A 19193-nucleotide genomic window follows, 5' to 3' on the forward strand; every position below is an offset into this window, starting at 1 on the left:
ATGCCCACGGGCAGAGCCCTGCAAGGTGATGTGGGCTCAGGTTTGAGACCCACTATATCTTGCCCGCCTCGAGGGACTGGCATTTGCAAACTGCTGCGTTTACAGGAGTATCCCCTCCTGAAACAGGGATGATGTTAAAGCAGGTTAACCCCCTCAAAGGGGGAGCGCCTGTGCCAGGCTGATGGAGAGCTTCGGCTTGTCTCCCCCGGGTGATGGTGATGTGGAGGTTCATTGTCTGAAGGAGCTCAGTCCCAGGGAGCTTTTAGGGCAGCCGGGTCCCTCCCCGTCCTGCCCTTTCTCAGGGTCCCACTCACCTCCCGGCTCAGCCTAGAGGTGCTGGAGCATCCCTGGGTGTCCAGGAGCCAGCTGGGCAACTGGCCCATCGCCTGCCCTCCCTGGGAAGCCCAACCCGATGGCTCCCACGACTCGGCCCCACGCTGGCCCCACGACTCGGCCGCACGTGCTGCCCAAGTTGCCGGTTCCCAGGTCTCGCCCAGCCCCACGTACCCCCCCGCAGCCCGGCCTCCCCGGCTTTGTGCAGCCGTACAAAGGAGAACCTGTCCGGGCTGCTTTGCATCCCAGGAGCTGGCTGATAATTAAACAAAAGCAAAATAGCCTTGGCATGAAACTTGACCTTTCCGGAGCTTGGGGGGAAGGGGAATTTTGCATAATTTCTGGTGGTGATTATTTTTATGCATTATGCTTGTCTGGTGGGGATCTCTGTGCCGGGGGAGCAGGGAGTCCCCGTGCTCCGATGATGGGCTGGGATGTGAGAGACAAGGCCCAGGCTGACCCTGCCCGTGGCACATCGGTCCCTCTGTGCCACACAGGTGGAGGGAAGCACCCTCCATCCAGCGTCCTCTAGGATAACAGCCACGGTCCCCTGGAATGGAGGAATCTCAGCGCTGGAGGGATGCCAGTGCCTAGGGCATGCTGGCCCCGTCCCCATGCCTGTGTGGGAGGGAGGCAGTGACACTGTGCCCAAGCCACCTGCATCCCAGCTCAGGGAGCTGATCCCAAATTTTCAGCACCCTCTGCTTTATAAAGAGCCCTGCAATGCCGAGGTGCCCAAACTGCTCCCAGGAAGGGGCTCTGCTTGGCTTCTCCCCTTGGTCCCGGCTCCGGGGGGTCCCTTCCCTGTGCCTAGCCCATCCCTGTCCCCGTCCCCTGCTGTGCCTCCCGGCACGGGGCTGCCACCTCCTCTGCCCAGACCTAACAAAGCCTGGCAGCAAATTAATCTTCAACTGGGTACCCAGGATTGTTGCTGTGATGGTTATTACATCGTGTCCTGCCTGGTGCGGTGTTAATGATTAACGCCCCAGGTTTAATGTCAGCTCCTGCCTGGTGCCTTTTGAATAGCCCTTCCATCACCTCCTCTGATATCCCGACAATAACTGGGGCACTGAGCTGCCCAGAAAGCACCCTTGGGGCTGGGTGGGCACACAGGATGGTTTATCTCTGGGGCAGGGAGGAGGAGGAAGAGAAGGGGAGCCAGGAAGGAAGGCTGTGCCGAGGAAAGGGTGCATTGCCTCACGTCTTCCCCTGGCCAGCCCATGCCCTTCAAGGATGTTCTCTCCTTCCCAGTCCCGGAACGTCCTGGCCAGGCTGTTGCGGTGGGCAGGGGGAAATCCCCTGCAGCGGGCACTCCTTGGGCAACTGATGCTGGATGAGTTTGCTTTTGCTTCCCATTCGCTCCATTTATCAGCACAAACGCAAAGAGCCACTATTTCTCCTCCTGCTCATGATGACCCTGTCCCCCACCAAAGCTGTGCCCAGGAGGGGGGGGGCAGCTCCCTTCCTAAAGCGCTGGGCACTGCCTGCTCCCCGCCACGCAGGGTTTTGCCTATTGTGCCCTGGGGCAGGCGATGCCGGTGGTGAAAACGCCCTGCAAAGCTCCTGGGACTTGAGCCTGTGCGTGGCACCCATCGTGGTGGGGCAACACGTGAGCCAGCACCCCATGGGGCTGCCAGGGATGAAAGGCAGCTCTTCAGGTATCTGCCTTCCCCGTATGGCCAGGGGCTCCAGCCCCTCATTTTCCCCACCCTGTGCCCACGGGGACGCTCAGCGCACCACCCAGCAGGAGGCTGCCGGGGGCCGAATCCACCCCACCCAGCCCAGCCTCCAGCCCACACACCCGCTTCCTTATTGCCGCCGAGGGAGCAGCTCAGCCTTGAGCCACCCCACTCGCCCCCAAGCAGGGGGAAATTCCCCGCGTGGGCTCCGAAAGTGGCCGTTTCCCACAGGAGGAAGGTTGAAGGCTGCTGCAGGAGGGGGAACTACAGTGACATCGGGCTGGTCCCCATCATGTGGGGGCTTGTGGGGCCTCAGCAGATGGGATGAGTCTGGAGATGCCACACTGATCCCAGGGGCTCCGGGGGGGCAGGGCTCTGCGTGCACCCCTGTTTCCCTGTACAGAGCAAACCGCGGAGCACAGGGACCAAATGCCACCCGTTGGCTGAGCCCACCAACCCTGGCAGTGACCCCAGCTCTGCTGCCCAGCATCCCCCTGCACAGCCGGGTCTCTCCCTGCCATCCTCGTCACCTCCCCAGCTGAGAGAGGGGCAAACCCGACCCAGGGGAAAAGCAGAGTCTGCCCACGGGCTCAGCCATCTTTCCCTTCATTCCCACCGGCTCTGCCGGTCCCAGAGGGTTTCTGCCCATGCCAGCTGGCCGGGCTGGTCGGCACCCACGCGGGGGTTATTGCCCACAGTGGAGCGGAGCAGGGCACAACCCAGGGACCGGGGAGCCCCAGAGAGTGCATGGCCGGAGGCAGCAGTGACCCGGGCTCTGGCCGGCGGCAGGGCACTGCCTGCTTGCCTGCAGTCCCTGCCAGCGAGACTTTATCCTCCTGCTCTCCCCCACCCTGTGTCATGGGTGGAAAAGAGGAACCCCCGCCCCAGCACACACACCCGTCATGTCAGCTGCTCGGGCACCCCAGCCCAAGGACGCCTGCCCAGGGCCAATAAGGAAGTTTCTGTTTGCTGCCTCGTGCCCCCGGGGACTTTTTGGCCTCACACTCTGATGGCACAACTGTCAGCTTTTGGGGTGCTGCTGGGCACCCCGGGGTGCCGGTCTGGGGGAATCGGGCAAGTCTAAGAGTTACAAGGTGCAGAGATGCCTGGTGGCACCCACGCAGGTTGGTAGGGACGGGCGGTGGGCTGGGGTCCGTCCCAGGGCTGGTGGGGGTCCAGCTGGGGTGTCCTCTGGGGAGCCCAGAAGCTCCGGCGGTGCTTGGGCAGTGGGAAGCGGGGGGCAGGGGCACAGTGGGTGCACAGGGGAGGCTGCACCAGCCTGGCTTACCCCCTGCTGCCCCACTGCTGCCCTTCTGCTGCCAGGGGAGCTGACAGCCGGGAAGGGCGATGGGGAGGAATCTGGGAGGAGAAACTGGTCCTTCGAGTTTCCCCAGCAGGCAGAGGGGAGAAACCAAGCTGGCGGTTGCAGGGTTATTGCCAAAACTCAGCACCACAGAAACTGCCTGCCCTGTCCCGGAGAAGCTCCATGGCCAGGAAGAGGTGCAACGCTGGGAGCCTCTGGCCGGCTGGGCATTGCCCCCGAGCCCGCTCCACCCCGCAGGGGTGATGGTGAGAGGGTGTTTGCCAGGAGCCGGCTTTGCAAGGCAGCCCCAAAAAGAGGGAGCCGAGGGAGACATGGCCAGGCCAGATGTGCCCAGCGGTACCCGGCTTGGACACCTCCAGGAAGGGCTTTGGGTAGCGCCAAGGTCCAGGCAGCTCCTGCGTGGTCGGAGAGGGAAAAGAGGAATAAAAACCCTGACGTCACTCATGAGGTCACCAGCTTATGGTGGAACTGGGACCTCCACCAGTCCAGGGAGGAGGAGGAAGAGAAGGCCATTTTCTGGCAGCTTCCCCCCACACCTCGCCATGGGGCAGGGCCAGAACCCATGTCCCCAGGGCTGAGTCACCCAGGGTGCAGAGCAGATCCCCGCACCCATCCCGCTGCCAGCTGGCTGCTCCCGTCAGCGTGCTGGGTGCTGGACGGCACCGGGGAGATGCCAGACGCTGAGACGCCGCAGCGGTGCCCTGGTGCAGCCCTGTACCCGGTGCAGGAGCTGATAAGGGGATGCCATGGCAGGCTCGCAGCGAGGCAGTGCACGGGGAGGCTGTTTGCACGCTGGCCTCCTGCCCCGCTGCTGATCACCCCCTTGTCCTTCACCACCACTGCCCCACAAACAGGGAGGTGGGGAGCCTCGTGTCAAAAATGGGGTGAAGCAGCCCTTGGCAACACACACCCCCCCAACCACCCAGCTTGGCCTCGCTTTTGAAATGGATGCTCAAGGTGGGATAACTGGCTGGCACTGAAGCCAGGGAGGGAGCAATGCTGGGGAAAGGGGGTGGAAACCCCCTGGAAACCCTCCCAGCCCACCACAACGCCCCACCATCCCCATACATTGAGGAACCGTGGGTGCATCACACGGGTGGTGTGGGACCATGCTGGGGGATGGAGATGCTTGGAGATAGGGCTGGCGGCACCCCCTCCCCTTCACCACCCCAAGCACCCCATTTGGGGGTCCCCTGATGGGGATACCAGTACAACCCCCCGCAGAGCCAGCCCTGCCTTCCAAGCCAAGCTGTCGCTCGGTCCGTGAACCGGCGTTACTGAGCAAGCAGCGGCTGGCACAGAGGGCAGGGCGGATTTGCAGGGCTAATGGTAGTCCCTGCCGCTCCCCGGTTGTTGTGCAAACAGTGGGCTGCTTGTTTCCAAGCTCCCGAGCAGGTGAGGAGCCGCAGCGGAGGGAGGGCAGGCAGGCTGCAGGCAGGGCTGTGCTGCCTGCATGGGGCTCGTGGTGGGGGGCAGGGGGCAGGAAGGCAAGGCAGCCCCTCGCCCTGCTGCGCTCCCCCAGACAGAGGCTATTTATTGAAGGCAGCACTGAGATCGACTCTAGAAAGTCATTTGTATCCAAGATTAAAAATTTATTTGTTTTTCTTTACAGCATGGAGAGGGGCTCGGCCATGAAGCCACAGGGGGTACGGGGCAGCCCAGGCCACCCCAGGGCCAGGGACCAAGAGGGCTGTCTTCATGCCAGGGCAGGGACAGAGACCAGCCCGTGCCTTGTTTAGGGGACAACACAGCGGCAGAAAGTGGGTGTAGGGGTAGAAACATCCCCCTGTGAGGGTGTAGTTACCACCTACAACACCTTGGTGGGGCACCAGGGATGCAGGGGGGCACGGGCCAGCCCCAGTGCCAGCCCCCTGCCCTCCCAGCTGCCGCATAGGGACGCAGCCTGGGAGAGGTACAGTACATGCCTGCAAGGGTTTAATCAAGACATTGCTGTGCCACTGCCAGATCAGCAGCCCTGATCAGCCCCTGTGCTGCTTTATCTCCCAAGACCAAGCAGCTTCCCCCCTGCCAGCCCCCTTCAAAAAACCTCCCAAATCTCTATGTACAGACTCAGTGTGCCGTATCAGTACAAAAATATACACATAAACTCTACAGATCCCAGCTCAGTAGATCAAAACACAGCTATAAATCACAGTGCACAGGACAGCATGAGGCCCAGGAGCGATGGGGTCCCCCCGAAAGCACGGCACGCCACGGGCGCACCCCAGCATGGTGGGGGGGCAGATCATCCTCCTGCCTTGTGGGGTCATTTCTGATCCAGCTCGCAGTACAGGTACATGGAAACCGCCATGGACGCAATCTGTGGGTGGCAAGAGGCAAGTCAGCCCCTCTAAGTGTCCCACCCCAGCATGGGTTTGGGTCACAGCCCGTAGCATCCACCCCCAGCACACACAAGGAGGAAGAGCCACGTGTGCCCAGAGAAGAAGGCTCAGTAGCCACCCTGGGGCAGATGGTGGTCCATGGGGCTGCACCAGCCCCCTGCAGCCCCTTGGCCACCCAGGCTGGTCCCAGCCCCACTGCTCACACCTCCAGGTACAAGGAGGAGGCAGCAGCACAGCGATGCCCAGGCACTCACCTCCAAGGCAGCGATGCCGGCTGCCACGCCGCCCACCACACCTGCATTAGTCTTAATTTCTTCCAAGATCTGATAGAAACAACCCTGCAGGAGGCAACCACGCAGGTGAGGACAAGCAAGGGGTAGCAATCCCCCAACCACCCACTGGGGCACAACATCCCCAGAAAAGGGAGGTACAGTTCTCCAGCCTAGAGCTGCACGGCCATGGAGAAGGTCTGGGGGCTTCAGGGACAACTCATCTCAGCCACTTCTCAGGCCAAAGCACAGTATTGGGGGGGGGGAGGAGGGGAAGAGGCAGGGAAATCACCCAAAAAGGCCAAGTGGTGCCTGGGTTCATGCTCAGCTCCAGGCATGCCACCCTGCTGCAGAGCTCCCTTTAGGACCAGAGCAACGGTAGCAGCTCTGCTTGTTTCCACCGGGGACAAGCCAAGGCCACCACAGCATCCCCCAGGACTTAAAGCCCATGGGACCACCATGTCCCAAGCTGGGGCTGGAGCTACAGGACAGGTCTCCCTCCCCTTGCCAGGGCAAACCCCAAACCAGGCTCTGCCAGAAGGCAAGAGCCACTGGCGTGTCCATACCGGGACTTCGCTTTCTGCGGCAATCGTGCTGTTGCAGGGCTGCTTGTCCTTACAGCAGGGCTCTGGGTAGGTTTTGTGTTCCTTATACCAGGGGGAGTCGGTGAAGTCTGTGTAGTTATTCAGGCCACAGCAATCGACCTAAGAGGGAGAGAGAGGAAGGGATGGGGAGAGCATCCGGCAGGTCTCCCTCCTGGGTCAAGGCATGGTTTGGACCCCACTGCCCCATGGAGGGGGTCACCCAGCTCAACCCAGCTCTGGAGGAGTGCTCAATGGCCGTCTTGGGACCAGGATTTTGCCCCACATGCCAGCATGTACAGCTCTCACCCCAGCCACGGGACTGCTAGATCCCAAGCGGGTAGGTCCCAGGCACCGGGGAAGCTGATCGGGTGGTGACAGCTCAGCACATCCAGGATTGCAGTGGTGTCCCCATTCCCATCCCACTGGTCCACCCCGGTGTGGACCGCCAAGCCTGTGCTGAGAGCATCCTGACCCACAGGTGAGGGCCCCAGCGCTCAGCGCACCTCCCTCATGGTGACATTCCAGATCTGCGTGAGGGTCTTATCCGCCCCATACTTCTCCTTCAGGAGAGGAGTCACCACAGCCGTCAGTAGCGTCTCTGCCTGGAACAAGAGGCAGAGGAATACCATCAGAGAAGGTCCTGGGGAGCACCACAGAGCCAAGAGCCCCCACACTGGTCTCAGCCCATGGGGAGGAGACCAACCAGACCCAGCACGGCCAGGAGCATGTCACACCGTATCCCTCTGGTGCGAGGACAGCTCGTCCCCTTCCCCACTAACCAGTGCTTTATGGCACCGAGGCCGCTCGTGACCAGTGAGTCATCTGATAAGCAGCATAACTGAGGGAGCCAGGAATGACGTTTGCCCTGTGGTTGACTTCTCCAGTGCCTAATGAGGCAAAGTCACCTTTCTCCACAGGTGGTTTCTCAGGTGCTTAATAAGGGGTTGAGTTTGCTCAGCATGAAGCATTAGGGACTTCCTCTCCCATATGGCTCCTACCATCAGAGGTGGAGAGGTGTCAAGCCTAGGCTGGTACTGGACTAAGGGGTTTGAAAGAAAGAAGCGGGCAAAACTTGTACCATAACCCTCATTTCTTCAGGGCAATGGGAATCCCCGTTCCGATCACCCTCACCCTGGCCAGGCCACCCCAGCCTGCCCACATAGCTGGTGTGGGCGGGGACCAGCATACCTTGCTCCTGCAGCAGTGCCCACCTCTCAGCTTCCCCATCCATGGGCAGCACTGCCAGCCCCAGTGTCTCCTATTTTCCCAAGGGGTAGGACAGGTCCCAGATTAGCCCAGCCCGAGGCTTAGATATGCCACTCACAAGACTTGTGTAGACCAGAGCCACCACGGCAGCAGCAATTTCAGCAATGAAGATGATCAGCAACACCGAGAAGAACTAGGATACAGCAAAGGGAGGGATGTCAAAGCAACAGCCAGGGTCCACAGGGTCCCCAGGAACCCATCTGCTTCCTAAGGGCCAGCAGGACCCTCCCTCAGGGCTCAAGCCCTGCCTCATTGCCTTCAGCTCTGCTCCATGGCAGAAGCAGCACAACCTTGGGGTCCTCCAACCCTCTGTCTGCATGGGGCTGACCTCTCCAGACATGCTCCAAGGCAGACCTCTGCTCAGCACCAGCTTCTGCTTCCTTTCACCCTTGCCTGGGGCAGACTTCAGTTCCAGCACTGCCTTTCTAAGGTCCACCCAGCCTTCCACCACATGGGAACACCCAAGGAGGACATCTCCACGGAGAAATGTATCCCTCAGACCTCCCCCACCAGAGATCCAGCTCAAGTGAGCCTTGATAAGGAGATAAGTCAGGTCCATACCATCATCAGGAGACACTTGCTCTCCTTCTGGGCACCGCAGCACCCAAGGAAGCCGATCACCAGCAGGATGGCACCAATGACAATGAGGAAGTAGCTCACATTCACAACTTGCAGGACACTAGAGGAGAGTGCCCCAAATATATCGAGGAACGACTTTCCATCTACTGTGACCCAGATGCCAACTCCCAGGAGGGTCCCGCCACCGAGCTGGGAGGAGAGAGACAACATCAGCTCCCGGGCAGGCAGAGATCTGGGCTCTGGAGAAGGTGCTGGCATGGGTATTTCTCCCCTCTGCAAGTTTTCCCCTCTCCCCAAAGCAAGACTTTCTGGCCACCGCAGGCTTGAGGCACCCGGATGGGTCACTACCCTGAAACACACCCCATCACCAGCACATCCCCAGCATCGCAGCTGCCCCCTTCCCCAGCCCAAGGGGTTTCGGTGCCAGCAGCAGGGCAGTAACCCGCGTGCAGGGTGTCCAAGCCAGTAGCACCACGGGCCACCCCCCTGACCCCAGAGGGGCAACACGCAGCTGGCTCGGACACTGGCCACCATCACAAGTTCCTCCAGCCAGGGAAGCTGCCAGCTCACCCGGGGGAGCGGCTGAGCAGCCCCCAGCTCCAGACGCTCACACACTCCCAGCAAGGGCAGCTCAGGGCTGCCTCCAGCCTGCCCCAGCCCTGCCCTCCACCCGCTCGACCTTCCCCACCAGCCCCAAGCCGCAGCAGGAGCTCCAAGAAGGGAGTGCTTCAGCAGGGCGAGCCTGGGGGCTCTGCACCTCCCCTTCCCAAGGCTGTATCCCACCGCACCCCCTTCCCAGTGGCTCCATTGCTCCTGCAGAGCCAGGCAGCTCTCAGGAGCTCCGCTACCCTTTGCCCCGGGTGGGAGCAGAGGCTGCTTGTGCTCTGGAGACCCCTGACATGAGACCCCCAACACCGCAGATCACTGTCACACACATGGGTTGCTCCCTACGGAGACGGAGCCCTCAGGCAAGGACCCAGCAAACCCCCCCTGGTCTGGGGCACCCAGCACCCTCCGCCAGAGCTTCAGCACAGGGAGGGACATGGGTGACTGATGCAACAGTCACCGTCCCCAGAGCCCAGCACGGTCCCCTGGGCTTTGGCCAGAGCTGGAGAGCGAGAGACACCCACAAGGTTAAGACCTCAGCCTCGGGTCAGAGACCAGATCTCGCACCCCACCGAGGTCCCAGGAGCATGAGTCCCACCAACACCCAACATCCCCCTCTCCATCCCCCACAGAAGGGATGTGGAGGGGCAGGAGAGCCCACACGGGCAGGCTTTGCCCCCCATGCTGGCTCAGGGCGCTCCCCAGGAGCTGTGCCCGCAGACCCCAGCCCTTCACCCCCGTTTCCCAGGGCAGCCGGGGGGGCTGCCAGGCTCGGGCCCCCCGGGCAGAGACAGCAGCTGGGGTTCACTTACGAATATGGCCAGGTTGAAGAGGATCATCATGACCTTGATAAAGGTGAAGCACCCCATCTTTGCGCTGGGGAGAGCAGAGAGAGGTTGTCAAGGGGGAGCCCCCACCCCGGCCCAGCCACTGCCCTCCTGCGAGCGGGGCTTAGCCCCCCCCTCCAAGGGGGTCTGGGGGCTCCCCACGGGCAGAGGGGGTGCACCCACGGGGTCCACTCCCCGAAACGCCGAGCCTAGCCTACCTGAGTGCAGAGCAGGTCCCACGGCCCCGACCCAGCCCGCCCCGGCCACAACTGCCGCCCCCGCCCCGCCGCCGCCCTTTAAGCGGAAGCGGCCCCGGGGCCGCCCCCGCCGCTGGACCCCCCCGCCCCGCCCGGCCCGGCCCGGCCCCCGCCGGGGCCACCCCTGGGGGTGGCGAAGCCACGCGTGTCCCTGGGTGCCTGGTGGCTTGCTGCCCTCTGCCGCCGGAGCCGCCCGCCCCGGGGGACGCGGGTAGCCCGGCCGGCTGCTGCCCGCGCCCGTCGCCGCGGCCTCTTGGCGTGGGGTGCGGGACATGGTGTCCCCGTCCTGCTGCTGCTGTGAGCTGACAGCCCTCGCGGGGCGCACACGCACGGCCCTGCCTGTGTCCCCGCTGAGTCCCCACCCAACAGAGCCCCACGGAGCAGGAGGCTGGGACCCCCGGCATGGGGGCTCTGGGGGGCAAGGGTGTCTGTCCCAGGGGGGCTTCACCCCACGGCAGATGCTGCAGCCATGGTGGGGGGACCACCTCGCTGCCTTCCTCCACGGGTGCTCGGCAGCGGTGCTGGGCACAGCGCTTGGGATTTTCCAGCCGTGGACAGCCCCACGGGGCAGAGCCCCCCTGACTCTGCCACCCACGCCTGGCACAGCCACATCACCCCATCTTCCCGGGCTGATGCTGCGGGTGCGCTGCTGGCCCCGCCGCTCGGGACCGCTCAGGCGGGGATCTCTCCAGATCCCAAATCTCCAGCCTCCCAGGCCAAAACAGAAGGGGAGACGAGGGCACGGGAGAACGGCCACGCGAGGCAGTTTGCAAAGGAAAAGCCAAAGATTTACGAGCCATCCCTAACTGTCGCACAGGGAGGCAGATTTTTGCTGGCGGGGACACAGCAGGGTGACAGCAGGAGAGGACGGTGAAGGCCAAAACAGATGCCAGCGCTGGAGCAGGTCAGCGGAGACCTGCCATTGCCGAAGGGCTGCCAAAAGTGATTTTCTTTTGAAAGACGCTTTGAAGCAGGGCTGGTTTCCCTGCAGTGGGGCTGCAGCAGGGAGCCAAAGGGAGCACGGGGGGATGCTGCGTCCCCAGGCCTGACCGTGGAGGTGGTCCTCACCCATCCAGCACGGCTTTGGGGCAAGGTTGGGGGTTGGCCCCCTCCCCAGTACCCACCGTGTGTCCCTTCAGCTTGTCATCAAACCAAGACTGAACAATGTGGGAGGCTGGAGAGCCCTCGTCCTGCAACAACAGGCAGCAAACACAGGCTCTGGGTGCTTGGCACGCTCTGCCCTGCACCCAGCTCCCCCGAAACCCCACAGCAAATTCCCTGCCTGGCCATAATGATACATTTCAGCAGGATGAAGTCAGCCCCGTTGGGCTCCAGCCAAAGCCCAGTGGCATTTGGGGGAAGCCTTCAACCCTCCCAGGCACCCTGGGTATTAATGCAACCTGTGCTGGAGCTGGGGGCTTTAACCCTTTCCCCCTCACTGTCTGCAGTCCCAGCCCTTCCCTACAGCAGCTGCCTGTCCAGTGGTGTGAGCCCAGCTGCCACGAAGCCACCCGGAGTGAGGGGCTGAGCCTTCATCCCTCTCCCAAAGGGGGACTGCTGCCCCCTAAATGCCAGTGAAGACCCCCATCATATTGCCCCTCTCCCAAGAGTTGCCCCATCCCAGCCTGACCTTATTAGCTGCACACAATCACCCCAACACGAAAATATTTTTTGGCAAATACGTAAATACTTGCTTTCATTCACACTTGTTCCCAGCCACAGGGAAAATCAAAGGATGAGCCACAGGCTGCTCCACTTGCCTCCCCAGTGCCTGGCGCCGCAGCCCAGGCTTTGGCTGCTCCCCAGCATCGCCCATCCAAGCCCCATTAGGGAGCCGGGGCTGGATTTTCTGGCTCTCCAGGAAGGCCTGGCCTGACCACGGCCGGACGAGCCCAGTGACATTCCCACATCCCTCCTGCCCGGCGGGGCCCCACCACCTCCCCGCTGCCCCCATCCCTGCATGCAGCCCAGCTGGACCCTGAGCATCCCCTTCCCCGGAGCACGGGGATGCCCCTCACTGAGGCATGGGTAGCATGGCTCCTCCCCAGCAACTCAGCCCTGGGAGGCTGAGAGCAGGAAAGTGGCCATAAGCGGTCACCCCCGAGGTCGTTTGTCCCCAGCCCGGCCACTAGCCCATGCCCTGGGGGAGCGCAGGAGCCAGGACGTCAGGATCCGGCCATGGTGTCTGCACTGAGCACCCCTCCCTGGGCATTTCTTCACGAAAAGCTGCAAGCTCTGCTCCCGGCCTCATGCCTCTTCCAGCTCATGTTCGAATTTTGAGCGTTCAAGTGCTGAATTCCCACCCTGCTGATGATCCTGAGCCTTGGCATCCCCCAGTTAACAACAGGGCTCACTGTGGGCACGGCCTCCCCTGCATCGGGACCCTCCTACCCAGGGCTCCAGCGAGGCAGTGCAGGCAGCTGCCAGGTGCTCGGAGGAGGCATTTCAGAGTAGCCATCCATTCCTCTGTACAGGCAAATTAGCCTGTGATGCTAACGAAGAATCTGCTTCAGAATAGGACAGGGGAACCTAAACTAGCATCTCGCACCCAGCAGGGCACGGGGCACCCTGGCAGCCCTCCCACCAGCGCGGCTTCCTGGAGCCTGCTCAGCCCCCTGTGTGAATGAGCAATTGCTGACCAGCCGGAGCAGTCTGCCAGCGAGCGAGGCCAGGTGAGTGCTGAGCTGGGCTTGCTTGGCTTAATGCCATCCAGAGGGACACAGCTGGGCATAGGGGACATCCCCCCTGTGCCTCAGTTTCCCTCCTGGTAAAGCATGGGGTAACAAGCCCCAAGCAGGGCCAGCCATGGAGACCAGCCCAGCCCAGGATTGATGGGATTTTGGGGTAGCCCCAGCCAGGTGAGCCCCTTGCAAAGGGTTTTCACATGTGTGTTTTGGGCTGGCAGCATCTGTCCAGCTGTCTGTCCGGCATCCAGTCACCTGGAGAGAGGTGGATGGATAGACACACTGTAATGTGCCAGAGATGAACCTGGCTTTGGATTTGCAGATGGAAGTTACTGGATGTTGCAAATTTGTGCTGAATTCATCACTTCCCACCTCCTGCTGGGGAGAGATAAAAATCTACAGGAGCCAAAAGTTTTTGACATCTTGGAAATGAAATATTTCAGTTCTCAGCTTCGAAAGGACTCAAAGCATTCTGGCTGGAGAACTGGGGAAATCACCAATTCCCCCACCCTGGGAGGGACCAGGCAGTGGGACCACACTGATTTCCCTGCGGCTGCAGCTCCTGCTTCAGGGGAATCCTCCCCATTTCCGTGGCTTTGTGCAAAACCACAACTTGAGTCCAAAAAATGGGAGCTGCCCCATCTGGTGCCATGATCTGTGCCACGCAGGGTCTGGGGTGTAAATATGGGGGTGATAAGCGGGGGCTGCAAGCATGTCCCAGCAGTGCATCCCTCCAGTGTGAGGCCCTCAGGGTAAGGATGCGACCTTGCGCCTTATGTAGCTCATTTTAATCATGATGCTGTTTCTAGCTGTGTGTTAATAATGCAATTAAAGAGGGGCTCCATGACATGTCACTGCCCGTGTATCGGGCTGAGCTTCTTCCTGTGCATTTACCCCCCGCAGCGAGTCCCCCCGTGCCTGCCCTGCCGCTGGCCGCCTGCCAGCACCCCTCCAGATAAGGTTTTCTGTTTCTCACATGTGTCCAGGCTGGTAAATCCCTCACTAATTAATTAACAGGGGCCGTGTAGAGGCACCAGCTGCTGTAAAGCCGAGCCGGGTGGGTTTGGAGATGTGGAGGGCTGCGCCGCGGGGTCGCATCAGGACAACCCCATGCCTGAGCGCTGACGGTCTGGGGACTGCAGCAGGCGAGAGCTGCGCTGAGAAGCCTTCGCCGTCTTCGTGCCGTCATCTCGCCAGCAAGGATGGCCGGGGCTGCCTGGTTGACGAAGCTTTCTCCTGCCATGGGTTGGGGTGTGGGACCTGCCCCAGCTCGGGGCTCAGTGCCAGCGTTGAGGGACCATCGGTCCCCAGTGCCGTGCCGGGATGCCCCGCACAGCAGTCTCTCCTCCGGCGCTCGCTCCGGCAGCTCCTGGCACCTGCCATGCTGTGAAGTTTCAACCCGGCAGAGAGGCGCAGGGAAGAGCCCCAGTGCCAGCCCCGGGCAGTGCCCCGAGCCTTTCCTTATGTTCCTCAGGTTTTTTCCAGCATCTCCCTCCCCAGGTCGGGGCCACCTCCAGCCCAGCCAGGCAGCTCGGCAGTGGTGGCAGAGCGTGGCTGTAGGAGCAAGCGGCTCCCGGCTGCCCGCAGGCGCCGTGCTGGGAGCTTGTTTGAAGAAGCACTTGGCTCTTCCTAAAACAAAACCCACAGAGGCCAGAGCTCGCTCCTGGGCACCCTGGGAGAAAACGAAGAGAAAGGGAGTTTTCCTGCTCCTAAAGAGAAGAGAAAGCAAAGCGTGGCCCCCTCCAAAGGGGGGAAACAGAGATGAAACCAAAAAAGCCGACTCCGAAATGTCAGCGGAAATCAAACATTGTTTCTCTCTGATTTCTCCAGCTGGGAAGGGCTCAGCCCAGTTTCACAGCCTCACTTACTCCAGCCAGGCACATTAACAACTCTATTTATGCTCTATTTATTCACAGCTGTGTGGCTAACTTCCCCTGGCTGCTGCCGGGAAGCACGGGGCAAGCATGGCCAGCACATCTCGGGGCTGGGTAGCCCCCGAAGCAAAGAGGGGAGCAGCGAGGCCGCCCCTGCCGCTTTGGGAAGGCTGGGACGGGCAGCCGAGGCCCGTGCCTGCCGAGCATCCCCTGGAGATGCTCCCACCAAGGGCTGTCCCTGGGGACAGGAGAGGAGAGGGGCTTGCAGCAGGGCACGGGGACCCCAGCAAGGAGACGTGTTGTCCTCCCCACCATAGCCCCATCCTGGGCTGTATGGATGGTGAGCAAAGCGGGGCTTGAAGGGGAATGTGGGGTGCAAGGTGCAAGGATACCTCCTCCTGCACACCCCGCAGAAAAGCAAAGGCCAGTCAAGCCAAAGGCAAAGCCCTCATTGCAATGAGTGCTGCTCATTAAGCAAACGAGGAAGGATCTGTAGCTAATAAGGCCTGACAGGCAGCTCCTCTGCTTGCTCAGTAAATAGCAGTGAAGGCCTGAAGCACCTTTTACTTCTTCATAGGGTGCTCCGTGAGGGCTCTCTGCCTGCTCTGGGGGATGCACCCACCTCTGGGCTGGAGTGAGGTGGGGGGTTTAAATTAACAGCAAAGGGGTGACACAGGGTGAGGGGGAGCCCAGGGTGGGGGAGTTTTGGAAATGATCCTGCTGCAGTGCAGCTGGAGTGGTGGGGGGGCGAGGGGTGCTCTGAGGGCTGGGGGATGTCTGGAGGCACGCAACGAGGAGGGGCCCGGGGACAGGAGGGCTGGGGTGATGCTCAGCCCCATCCGGTGGGGAGTGGGACAATGGGACTGGGCTCCAGCAGGAGATGGCGCCTTTGGGTTTGGGGACCCTGAGGCACATCGGGATGGGAAGATGTGTACTGCTGGGTGTGAGGGATCCCACTCAGCAGCCTCGGAAGAAGAGATGGTGGATGTCATCCCAGGGTGTTCCCCTGCCCCAGAGCCCTGGGACTGTGTTAATTCCTGGCCTGTATGTAGGGTTGATCCTAGGATAGGATGGGTGGAAATATCAGATGGTGATGTACCCACCAGCCTCCCCAGCTTTAATCCTCTCCCAGGAGGAAAACACATCCTCGCCTTTCCCTGGGCAGCCCCTAGAGCGCTGGCATTGTACCCAGCCCTGTTTGGCTTGACAGCCCCCGTGGGAGAGGCTGGGGAGACCAAGCAGGGCTTTAGGCACTTGGCAAAACCCCTTTGTCCCCAATGGGGCACAGGGGACACGACTGGGGCAGGCCAGGCAGGGAAGCACGACGCGAGGGGAGGGCAGCGTCCGGCTGTTTGCAGCTGGGCAGTAGCCAGGAGGGACTCCAGCTCCATCCCGGCAGCTGTGGCAGCAGCGTGGTGCCAGCAGGAGCGGGGTGCAGGAGAGAAAAAAGCCCTTTTAGTCCTCGAAGGCCAGCAGCTGGGCTGGACCTGGGCTGGGGAGCGGGGCAGTGGGGGCTGTGTGCTGTCTGGGGAAATGCAGCTGGAGTGAAATCCCCTGGGATGCTGCTGCCCTGCATGGTCAGGCCACATACTGCGGGGAAGGGAGGGCGGAGTATGCTGAAATTGTGAGTGAGAAGGACCGTACATCTCCTGCGTTGCTCTGCTGGCCTCTGTGCCTCAGTTTCCCCAGTTTTCCCAGCCCTTCCTCAGCACCTGGGGTGCCCCCTTGGACCTCGTGTTACCCTGCACTGCTCCGGCGCTGGCCTGGATTCAGCCAGAGTGCATTTCCCAGAGCTCATGTTTTAGGTACCGTCTATTTTTAGGATGCCCAACCTGCGGCAAAGTCAAGGAGCAACTGCCAGTTTGGAGAAGTCAGCATGACTTCTCCAAGCAAGGATTAAAAAAAAAAAAAAAAAAAGCCCAAGCCTCTGCACCTCTGGGAACATCACATCAACCTCACCGTGCCTCGTGAACGATCAAATATTGGGACAGCTTGTCTGTGCCCCGTGATTCACTGAGGAGTGAACAACCGCAGGGCAGAGGCACCCCCAGCATGGGTGTCCGCCGGCTGGAAGTGAGCTGAGAACTGATGCTCTTGTCACATGCCATGTCACTACTGTTGCCACGGGCCAGCAACGTGTGTGCCCCCGCTGTGGCCGAGCTTGGCCCTTTCCGTATGAGCCCTACCAGCCCCCTCCGGGTTCTCTGCCCTGTTATGTTTTAACTATTGCCTCGTTAATTTTTAAGGAGCCTTGCTGCATGCAGGAGCTCTGGCAGCATCGCGCTGCGCTGTTTTATGGGGTGCCCGGCCCTTACCTTGGGTCTGGGGGACATTTCTGGGCAAATGCTCGGGAGGAGAGTGAGGAACCAGAGCATCCCTGGACTGGGATTCTCCATGGCAGCTCCTGCCTGTCCTGTACGTGTTTTTGATCCCGGGTAAAGAATGGGGTCCCCTGGGGGGGGGGGGGCTGGCTGGTATGGGGGGGATCTTTGGGGTGCTGGTGCTCCCCTGTTCTTTAGCATCTCTAAGGATGGATGGAGACCCACAGATGGGGGGGGTCTTCATCGCACAGAGGAGGCAATTTGGGAGCAGAGATGCTGCATCTGGGGATGAAATCATCCACCTACTCCTACAGTTCCCCCTCCCCGGTAGCCGGGTGCCCCCCGCCGCAGCGCGGCGGGGGGGGGCACCCGGCTACCGGGGAGGGGGAGGAGGGACGCTGACATCACCGCCGGAGCGCGGCTCGGCGGGGCCGGGGCGGCCGGGCCGGCTCCGCTCCGCTCCCGTTCTCCGCTCCCGCCGGGGGAGCCGCCGCGCCCGGTAAGGCTGGCGGGAGCGGAGGGTGGCGGGGATGGAGGGGGCACAGCGGGAGGGCTCAGGACGGCGGGTGGGTGGATGGATGGATGGATGGACAGACGGACGGACGACCCCGCGGCTGCTGCTCATCATCTACCCGTCCCTCCATCCATCCCTCCGTCCCTCCATCCCTCCTCCGCGGGGTCCTGTGGGAAGCCGGGGGGAGCAGCGGGTGGGCAGCAGTACAGCCTTTCCCCCGGGCAGCATTCCTCCTTCTCGGAGGAATATTTTAAAATGTACAAAAAAAAAATAAAAAAACAACCCACCCAAAACCCCAAACCACCCAAAAATCCTACATCTTCACCGACCAGCTCCATGTCGCGATGCCAGGCTGGAGCTGCTGGAGGGGAGCTGCGTGCGGCGGGAGGTTTCTCAGCACATATGTCTATTTTAAAAGCCTGTGGTGTGATCTCTTGCCCTACTTTCCAGACTCTTGCCGATACTTTCCTTGCATGCAGCGGCCGAGCCCTGCTGGCGGGAGCTCCCCGGGAAGCCGGAGCTGAGCGAGCCGCTGGGCTCTCCCCGGTGTCCGGTGGCTGGGATGGGGGACGGGGCGGTGGGGTTGGGGTCGAGGCAGCGGCTTGGTCACTAACGCGCTGCCTTTCTCTCCGGCAGAGAGAGGGAGGTCCCCATCACTGTGCGGGTGAGACCAGGCTGAGAAGAGGACGGCATGTTTGTACCCAGCACCCCAATGAGCCTCGTTTGCTCCCCTCCATTTGCCCTGGTGATGAAAAGGCTCCCTACCCACGCCTAAGCCAACGCGGCTGAGCCCCGGGCACCAGCGTGGCTCTGCAGTGATTTTGGGGCTGGAGGGGTCAGGAGCCACTCTCCAACACGGAGATATTCCAACACTGAAATTTTTATTCTGCGTGCACAGGGCAGGGAGCGCTCCCATCCTTGCTGCGTTGCCCCAGCCCGGCCATACCGGCTCTGTGTGGGCACCCCAGGCCCCTGCTGCCCGGCCAGATTCGGGCAGCGTGACCTGCACCACGCCATCGCCATGGCCTCCTCGGACGGGCTGCAGTACCGGGCTCTGTACGAGTACCAGAAGGACCGGGAGGAGGACCTGGCACTGTGCCCCGGGGACGTGCTGACGGTCAGCAGGGCCGGGCTGCTCAGCAGCCCCGACTACAAGGACGGGGACGAGCGCAGCCCCCAGGGTTGGCTCCACGGCCTCAACGAGCGCACCAAGGAGCGCGGCGACTTCCCCGGCACCTACGTGGAGTACCTGGGCCCTGCGCGCATCGTCACCGCCACCGCCAAGACCAGGCCACGGCCCTTGCCCCCGCCGCCTGCCGGGACCCCTGCGCCCTGGGGTGAGTGCTGGGGAAGTGGGAAGGTGGGAACCCGTGGGTGGGTGTCCCCTGCAAGATGGCGAGGGTGGCGTGGAGCCCAGGTGGATGCTTGCTTTTGGGATAGCTCAGTGGGGATCCACCCTCGGGTTGGGGATCCAGTCCCAGAAGGAGGAGCTGCCCTGGGAATTATCTGCCCCAGTGCACTGAGGCAGCCGCAGGAGGGGCAGGGGGTGCCTGTGGTATCAGTTCCCCGCAGGCAAACGCGCTGCAGGGATTGCTCCTCTCCAACATCCTGGGCTGGCTGCTGTGCCAGTGTGGGATGGCCAAGGGGGTCCGCATCTGTGAGAGCACAGAAGAAGATGCGGGAGCCCTTTGGCCCCCCAGGGAGGAGCAGAAAGGCCCATGGCAGTCGCTGGGG

The 19193-nt window shown here is 61.8% G+C and overlaps 2 protein-coding genes across 2 annotated transcripts in view; one reads left to right on the forward strand and one right to left on the reverse strand.

Moving 5' to 3' along the window:
- Window positions 1-4951: 4951 nt before the first annotated feature.
- On the reverse strand, window positions 4952-10037 carry TSPAN1 (tetraspanin 1). Its single transcript, XM_072867593.1, has 8 exons — window positions 10028-10037; window positions 9795-9858; window positions 8359-8565; window positions 7856-7930; window positions 7035-7133; window positions 6514-6651; window positions 5933-6016; window positions 4952-5656 (listed from the first exon to the last, which is right to left on the reverse strand). The coding sequence occupies exons 2-8, from the start codon at window positions 9849-9851 to the stop codon at window positions 5603-5605; spliced, it is 714 nt and encodes a 237-aa protein (XP_072723694.1). The 5' UTR covers window positions 9852-9858; window positions 10028-10037; the 3' UTR covers window positions 4952-5602.
- A 7324-nt stretch (window positions 10038-17361) lies between these two features.
- Window positions 17362-19193, forward strand: part of LOC140653909 (phosphatidylinositol 3-kinase regulatory subunit alpha-like) — a 43280-nt gene continuing 41448 nt past the window's right edge. The window contains exons 1-2 of the mRNA XM_072866629.1: window positions 17362-17444; window positions 18096-18796. Of these exons, the coding sequence (XP_072722730.1) occupies window positions 18481-18796 (316 nt within the window). The 5' untranslated portion in view covers window positions 17362-17444; window positions 18096-18480. The remainder of the gene's footprint in view (window positions 17445-18095; window positions 18797-19193) is intronic.

Source organism: Ciconia boyciana, chromosome 7 (genome assembly GCF_034638445.1).
Source record: "Ciconia boyciana chromosome 7, ASM3463844v1, whole genome shotgun sequence".
Taxonomy (NCBI): Eukaryota; Metazoa; Chordata; class Aves; order Ciconiiformes; family Ciconiidae; genus Ciconia; species Ciconia boyciana.